An 8,466-nucleotide genomic window follows, 5' to 3' on the forward strand; every position below is an offset into this window, starting at 1 on the left:
CCCCTCTAGTCACCTTCCTCCTTGAGTTGGCCTAACCTCTCTTGGAGCCACCAAACACTACACCACCACCACCATATCTCCTAGAGGCTTTGAGCTTCTACACCATCCATACCTTAACTCATCATCATTGGACCATTTACCACCACATTTCCGCACCATTCATCCAAGGAAACACCCTTCCATTGCATCCTTCTAAGCTTTGGCCCAACCTAGCTTAAGGAGGTTGCCATCAATTCTTGAGGAAAAACAGGTTAGTATATTAACTTTTCTTATTTACTTCACTTATTTATCCAATTGCCATGCAAACTTTTTAGCCTACCCTTAACCCAATCCCTTGGTGAAAAGAGCCTATTATTAATTACTGGTTTGCTATCCCTACCCTCCCCTAGTAACCAATAATGCAATGTGAACGGAAGAAAAATACAATTGATCATCCTACCCCTATCCCTAGGTGGTATTAGCATAATCAAGGAATTTCTCACCAGTTCATGACATTACAGTACGTCCCCGTATCAATAAAGACAAACAACGTTTACTGAATGAGTTAAACAATAAAAGCATTAAGCATAAATGAGAACCCAACAATTAATAAACAAGTATATGACAAGCATATGAAATAAATAAGAATTTCGATAAATGAGAGTTTCAAAAGATTATATTGTTCTCCAACAACAAAGGGTTTAGTTCACCATAATCATGGTGAAACTAGATGAAATATGATGAAAGAATGGAAAAGCAAACCCTAGATTGGATAAAAAGGAGCCTAAGCATCCAAGAAATCTCCTCCAAGGTGTGTGGAATGGCTCTAGACGTTTCTCTCTACCAAAAGAATCCCCTTTTGATTCGCACTGGGCTATATATAAGCCCAAAAAGATAACAAAAAGATAACAGAAAGGTTACAGAATCTAGCTAATAAAAACATACAACTGCCCAGGCGCCTAAGTTCACCGCTCAGCAGTTTCCCTCTTGCTGCTTTGACCGCTCAGCGGTTAGTTTTGCCGCTGAGCGGTTTCCCTCTAACCGCTGTGAGCGCTCAGCGGACCATTCTGGCGCCCAGCGGCTTACTTGACCCTTCTTTTCATCATTTTTCTCCTTCTTTCATGGGTCTAAGTCCACCTTACTTCACTTCCATCTTCAATTCACCTTAAAACCCTACAAAACAATGTAAAACAAGCATAATATCTCTAAAACCAACTTTTGACTCTCACAAGACTTAACTAAGTGTTTTACTTGATTTAAAGCTCATTCTAAGCCATAAAGGGCGTGTTTTAATATCAAATTTAAGTATGAAAATAACGGGTTTTAGACCGTTATCAGTATTCCTCATCGAACATTTTACTAAGTTGCTACTAAGGTTATTTTTACTTTTGCTTTTTGTATGTGTCCAAGTGGCAGAGAAGTATTTTGGAAAGCATTTTTTACCTCTACTATTAGGGATTTATGAATAGGTAAGCATTTTTCTTGTTTATTTTTCCTGAGTCCTATTTAGGTGGGTGCGAGTTTTTCATAAGTAGTGATTGAACCCTAGTACCAATAACATGATGTGTATTTTTGCGATTGAATTGTGTTTGAGTGGATGGGTGTTTGATTGAGCATGATGTGTATGTGGTTGCTTTCTTGATCCATTTGTATCCAAGGTTTAATGTTGTTGGCGTTGCCCACAATGTGTTTGATGATATGCTTGTTCGAGATGTAGGGTCTTGGAACACGAAAATTTTGGGGTTTCTTCAGAACGGGAAAGCAACCGGGGCATTGGGTGTTTTAGGTAGGATGAAGGTTGAAGGGGGTGAAGATGGATACAATTACAGTGGCAAATGTGCTTACTGTTTGTGTGCAAGTGAATGATGTTGTTTGTGAGATGTTGGTTCATATTTATAAGTGATAAAGCATGGGTTGGTTAGCAATTTTTTGTTTCCAGTGCTTTGATTAATATGTATATGAAGTTTGGTAGATTGCAAGATGCACAGAGGGTTTTTGATGGCTTGAAAGTGAGAGATATGGTGTCATGGAATTTTATAATAGGTACATATGAGCAGAATGATGAACAAGTTACTGCACTTCATTTTTCGGACTATATAAAGTATAGGTTTAATATATTATTTGGTCCCTACTTTTATGGGTTTGGTTCAAAATGATCCTACCTTTTAAAAAAATTCAATAAGACCCCATATTTCGTTAAAAAATGTTCATTTTGGTCCTTTTCACTGACGCCGTTAAAAATCTAATGGTGCAAACGTCACGTGGCCAAACATGGGTGAGCTGTAAAGTTTTATAAATATGTGTCATTGCACTGTAAATATTTTTTAAAAAAATTAAGATGACGTAAGTTCATCATTTCCTCTTTATCATTCTCCTCTCTAGAACTGTCAAAACGGGTAACCCAGCTCGACCTGGCCCGGCCCACCACGAGTTGGTCACTTAGTGAGCCAACCCAACCCGGCTCATTTATTGGCGAGCCAAAAAAACTTGAACCCGGCCCGACCCACCACGGGTTGGTGGGTAAACGGGTTGGCTCACTAGCCAATTTAATTACATTTTTTTTAAAATAAAAAAAAATACAAACTTTCTGTAATTTAAATTTAAACAATTTTCACTCCCAAAAAATTATGTTAAAGACAATTCAAAATAATAATAAAAAGTACAATATAATCCAAATGTCATTAAAAAACAAACACAAAAAACATACGAATAAGTTTTTTATATTCATCATTTTTTGTTCTTGTTGTAACCCTTGACCCTTGTTCTAGTTGTCTCCAAATTCACTAATAAAGATTTTCCTAATATCAGAACAATTCCGACAATCAATAAAAAAATATTAGTAAAAAAAGAGAACTAGTACTCAACAACATCAAAAAAAAATTAATAGTTTATTCTGTAACATAATTTCCCAAATTCAAAGATATCAAAAAGAGTTTGTTCAAATAATGTATACTCAAATTGTTTAAATAAAATGAACAAAATCTGATACAAGCATGTCAAAACATGAAAAAATCATTTCACGTCTTCAAATCCCTCAGAACAAAAAACAAATTCGCAAACCCCTATTTTTGTCATTATAGGGTTTTTGAAAAAAAAAAAGAAAGAGAAGTGAAAAAACAAAAATGTGGAGAGAAGAAAAAAGGAAGGGTGTTTTACCTGCTCCTTGAAGAATTTCAGTGAAGTGAGGGTGAGAGCACCGTCAAATGAGAGCAAGTATCGTGAGAGTGATTTGTGAGAACAGAGGTTACTTTTTTGGTATACACAGTGAGTGAAGAAAATATTTTAGTTTTTAGGGTTTCATAAATAAAATAATAAATTAAAAAAATAAAATTAGGTAGGTGGGTTGGTGGGCCAACCCGGCTCACCACGGGTTCAACCTGCATGAGCCGGGTCTAAATGAGCCGAGTTGAAATTTGACCCGTTTATAAGTGGATTGTATTTTTCAAACTCAACCCGGCCCGAATCCGTGACGGGCCGGGTTGGCTCGCAGGTTGTAACCCATTTTGACGGCTCTACTCCTCTCACTTTTCTTTCTTTTTATTTTCCTCACCATGCCAAACCGGTGTCGTTTCCTCTTTCTCTCTCACAGTCTTTCATTGACATTGATGCAGAGTTGTATATTGCAGTAGCAGCTTCTGCAAAACTTAACTTGAGAACGAAAAAGAGTAACACCATTTTTTTACAGTACAATCCTAAGTCAAGTCCTGAATCCCTCCTTTTTCTCTGTCATGAGAAAAGCACCCACAACCAAAATCAAAATTTGCGATAAGGATATAATTAATCCTATTATATTTCATTCATGGCATGAATTTTTCTTAACATTTATAAATCATTATTAATGAAGGAGGAGTGTCTCTTACGATTGAAAGCTGATAAATTGTGTGGAAAACTCTTCTCTGGAACTGGTGGTGGTGCTGGTTGACAACCATAGTTCAAGCTACCTAGAGAAGATTGAACTGAGTTTCATTAAACTGGTTTTTAAGCGTTATTTATATAATAACAAAAATTTGTAATTTTTTCTGAGGATTCATTTTAAATTACTCAAAGTAACAGAGAAAAACATTACATTGGGGAATGACACATGGAAGAAAGCTGGTGGCAAATTTATCATCATCTTCATCTTGAGTTCTCGTCTAGCCAGACTCGCATTCACAAATGAAGTTTAATGGGTAACTTGTGTTCACAATGCAGCTTCCTTTCCCACATTCCACTTCTTCATAAACCTTATCTGCAATATTTCATATCCTTATGTAGCCTTGCAGTTTTCATGCATTAGATAGATAAAACAGAATAAGATAAGAGAGAGATGAGTTATGCACCAAGGAAAGAATCAGTAATATTATTATCCCCTTTGGTTGCCAAGGGAAACAGCAGAAAAGGAAACATGATGGCCATGCAGGAACCCATACCACAGAGAGAGAAGAAGAATCAAAGGTTTGAAGGTGTATGATGGAAGAAGGATTTGGGTTTGGTCATTATAAATACAGTAAGAACTAAGAAGCCATATTTGTAACATTAATATTATAAGAGTTACTGTCTTTCCAAAGTTTATCTCTATTTCAGAAATTTTCTGGACTTTTTTTATGATGGCCTTAGCCCAAGAATTTTCGGAAGTTAAAAATCTAACTTTCTTTTTAACAATATTAGGTAGGTAATGAAGCATTTAAACACCCATTGCACATTAAAATCAAAAATTGATATTAACCACATGAAACAAAGGTGGTGGGAACTTATGGGTTGCAAATCCTGTCTTTTGGGCTAAACCTTAACTCGAGTTTTCCATAAAGCTTTGACGCTAATTGCATATGGGAACTCAATTGTTACGTTATAGACATTCGAAGTGAGAATATTCGTTAAATAACTCAAGGAATTCATCACGTCGTTGCCACCATTGTCGGATGGTGACCGGTGAGGAACCGCACCGATCCTCGTGGGTATTGGAGGGAATCTGGCAAGACCCGAGGGCACGGTGGAGCCACTAGCTGGATATCCTCAACGATGGCGGCAGCAGGGGAGGAAGAACGCAAGGTGCCATGGCAGTGAGGTAGGTTTGGGTATGTAGAGTCATTTTAATTTTTTTAAAATATTTACACATTGTAATCTTCAAATGTGCCACATATTTATAAAACTTTACAACTCATCCAAGTTTGACCACGGTGGCATTTGCACCGTTAAATTTTTAACGGCGTCAGCGAAAAGGACCGAAATGAAATTTTTTAACGAAATATGGGACCTTAGTGAACTTTTTTAAAAGGTAGGATCATTTTGAACTAAACCCATAAAAGTAGGGACCAAAAGATGTATTAAACCTAAAATATATTAGGGTATCCAACGGGGTACCTATTAATTGAAAAAACTCCATGTTTATACAAGTATCTAGCTATTAGCGAGAAGTGAATAGGTAATGCTCCCACTGTTGTCATCTCTCATCATATAACAAGTCATCATGTTCCTTATACCATTGATATTTATATGATGTTAGAAAAAAAAATCACAAAAAATAAAATTTAATTGAAAAAAATTAAAATTAAATTAAACAAATTTAACTGAAACTAAATTAGTATTTAAGCCATGAAATTAATGTAATATAATTTCAACAATATATTTTAAAAAAGGGTTAAATATGTTTTTAGTCCCTATACTTTGAGGCGATTTTGGTTTTAGTCACTCTTTCAAACTAAAGTACAATTTAGTCCTTCAATTTTATAAAACTCTGATTTTAGTCCTTTTTACCAAGTTTTTTTTTTAACTTTATTTGTTGTTTAAAGCATGTTTCATTATAGCATTTGGATTGTTTACACTGTTTGACACATTTTTTCTTCAATGTTAATTGAGAAACGGGTTTGAAACAACAAATAAAGTTAAAAAAATTTGGTGAAAAAGACTAAAACCAGAGTTTTCTAAGGTTGAAGGACTAAATTGTACCTTAGTTTAAAAGAGGTACTACAACCAAAATCGTCCCAAAATATAAGAATTAAAAACATATTTAACCCTTTAAAAAATTAATAAAATGTCATTTTGTTTTGAAATTCTTTTTCAAGTTTTGGTGCTCCATTTGCACCTCCCAGCCGCTGCACCATACTCAGTGCGTCTCTCTCTCTCTTTTAAGTCGCATACTGAAATCTTCCAACTCCACCATGTTCGGCTCCGCGCGAATCTTCTCCGACGTCGCTCTCCGCCTCCGCCAAAACCTAATGGTAAATTCTCCTTCCGCTCAATTCGCCTTCGCCATGGGCTTTGTCGAACATTCTAGAGCTTCACGTTGTCCTTTTCTCTTCTGTTTTGCAGCTTCGCGGTGTGCGCGTGCAGAACATCAACATCGGAGGCGGTATGGGAGGCGAGATCCCCGACAACAAGCGTCTGGAGTACGCTCTCCAGCACCTGCACGGAATAGGGCGCTCGAAAGCTCACCACATCGTCTGCGAACTCGGCGTTGAGAACAAATTTGTCAAGGACCTAAGCAAGAGGGAACTCTATTCCATTCGCGAGTTGCTCTCCAAGTACTTGATTGGAAACGATTTGGTACTTTCTTCCCACCATTTACACACCTCTTTGCATAAATTACTCTATGTTTTTTACAAAAATACCAAAAAAAAGAAAGAGCAAATTGAACCTAAATTTCGTGACTGGCCAAAACTCCTATTCTTCTTTATCGTATGCAGCAGCGTTGTGTGCAATCTCCTTTACTGGGTACATTAGTACACCCTGTAATGTAAGTGTGATAAACCAGAATATATATGTTTCTTCTTCTGAATTATCACTATGTCTCCGTGAGAACAGGACCAATACTCACACGCATCTCACCAACACTCTCACACACCCACAGCAAAGACACTCACTCACAACACCAAATATGGAAATTGTAGACGAATTACAGAAAACTAGAGATTATTCACTCACAAAGACCAAAAAACCCTATATATATTTCTGGTTTACGACAGACTCAACCATAATTATTAACTAACAGAAATTCTGTATACAAAAACATTATTATAATAAGTTTTTTTGAAAAAACTAAGGAAGGATAGTGTAACGAGTAAATGGTCTATTAGGGGTGTCAGTATAATCTTTTTCAGATGATTATGGACAGTTAGGGATGGAAAAAGGAGGGGGTGGCAGTAGAAATTAGACAAAATTTTTGGGTCAGTCTAATTCACTCAAAGCAGAATGAATCAAACTTTTCTCGTTGGTGAAAATCAACGAATGTTTATCGGTTTTCATCGGTTTTCAGAGAAGTCGGATGAAGAGCTTCTATAAAATGTGTAGTTTATAATTTGGTTGTAACTTATAAAATAGGTTTAGTTTATTTTTACCTTCTCATTTTGTACTTGTATGTGTTTAAAGAGAATTTTTTATCTGAATAGGCTGGTTTGTTTCGTCATGTGTATGTGTGTTTCAGAAAAAGTGCGTTGAGAGAGATGTGGTAAGGTTGGTGGGCATTCAGTGCTATCGAGGGATCAGGCATGTGGATAACTTACCCTGCCGTGGACAGAGGACTCATACGAATGCACGCACTAGGAGGAGCCGGAAAACTTTCTCTGGATCGAGATAGGTACCGCTTGAGAAACATGAGTCTGAGATGATGAAATAAGTTTTGTTAGAGACTTAGCTGGTTTAAGTGAAATCAATGTTGTGATTTACATGTTCAATATGCCTTTGGCGGGTTCATCTTTTCTTTGAAAGAGCTTTAATGGTCTTATTCTGCATTTTGGTGAGTTTCTTGTCTTGTCTTGGTTCATTGGCTAGCAAATGTGCTTTTTTATTTGAAATTTTTTAATCGTTTATGCTGGGCAAGGTTTAAATTGTGTTTGTAGCTTTGTTGCAGTGCAAAATTTGAAATAAATGTAAGTGATGCCATTGCAATTGTGGTCTCCCAGAAGTTATCGATATCCAGAAAGCCTTAGGACTGAAATTTTGTGGTTGCAAATTATTTATAAAGCCTTAACGTTGGTGTTACTGATGTGATCACTTTAAGGGTTGTGGATCAGCTGAGAGTGGAATTTGTAGTTGGTTATTGCCTTAATTCCTAATTTGATTATTTAATTTTATTCAAATTTTCCAAAAGACCTCTAGCTATTGATTTTTCCAATTTAATTCTTTAGTTTATTAAAAACATCTAATTTGGTTATTTTGACTGTTTGTTGATCCTTTAATTTTTAACCAACCATATCCTACTTCTCCTTAGTTTTATTTTTCTTATTCATGGTGAAACAGGAAACTAGCGACAGCCAAATTAAGAAAAGAACCAAATTTGATGTTTTTAAAGAATTAAAGGACTAAATTAATGTCTTTAAAAAAATTAAAAGTCTAAATTGAACAAATTAATAACCAGAAGTGTTTTTTAAAGTTCGAATGAAATTAAAGGATTGAATTAGGAATTAAGCTTGCTTATTATAACCAACTTTCCTCTAGCATGTTGTTGGCGATTGATACACTTTCTTTTTCTTCGTGGCTCATTAGTATGCCATCCACTGTCATCTGCTTGTG

At 35.9% G+C, this 8,466-nt stretch overlaps 1 protein-coding gene across 2 annotated transcripts; it reads left to right on the forward strand.

Annotated features, from left to right (window-relative positions):
- The first annotated feature begins 6,012 nt into the window (after positions 1-6,012).
- LOC106779409 (small ribosomal subunit protein S13, mitochondrial) lies at positions 6,013-8,002 on the forward strand. Of its 2 annotated transcripts, XR_001377176.2 has the most exons (4): positions 6,013-6,176; positions 6,268-6,501; positions 7,379-7,690; positions 7,794-8,002. XR_001377176.2 is itself a non-coding variant. In XM_014667507.2 (3 exons), exons 1-3 carry the CDS (start codon positions 6,117-6,119, stop codon positions 7,529-7,531), a joined length of 447 nt encoding a protein of 148 aa, XP_014522993.1. In that variant the 5' UTR covers positions 6,013-6,116; the 3' UTR covers positions 7,532-8,002. The 2 variants fall into 2 exon arrangements, 1 of the variants encoding a protein (XP_014522993.1); XM_014667507.2 differs by having other exon boundaries at positions 7,379-8,002.
- The last annotated feature ends 464 nt before the right edge of the window (positions 8,003-8,466 follow it).

This window comes from Vigna radiata, unplaced genomic scaffold (assembly GCF_000741045.1).
Source record: "Vigna radiata var. radiata cultivar VC1973A unplaced genomic scaffold, Vradiata_ver6 scaffold_285, whole genome shotgun sequence".
In the NCBI taxonomy this organism is placed as follows: Eukaryota; Viridiplantae; Streptophyta; class Magnoliopsida; order Fabales; family Fabaceae; genus Vigna; species Vigna radiata.

What these genes read in the sequence shown, in the direction of transcription:
- LOC106779409 (XM_014667507.2), top strand. Translation starts at nt 6,117, where the DNA reads ATGTTCGGCTCCGCGCGAATCTTCTCCGACGTCGCTCTCCGCCTCCGC. An exon ending in GCCTCCGCCAAAACCTAATG is followed by an intron (nt 6,177 to 6,267) that starts GTAAATTCTCCT and finishes TCTGTTTTGCAG; the next exon opens with CTTCGCGGTGTGCGCGTGCA. An exon ending in ACTTGATTGGAAACGATTTG is followed by an intron (nt 6,502 to 7,378) that starts GTACTTTCTTCC and finishes TGTGTGTTTCAG; the next exon opens with AAAAAGTGCGTTGAGAGAGA.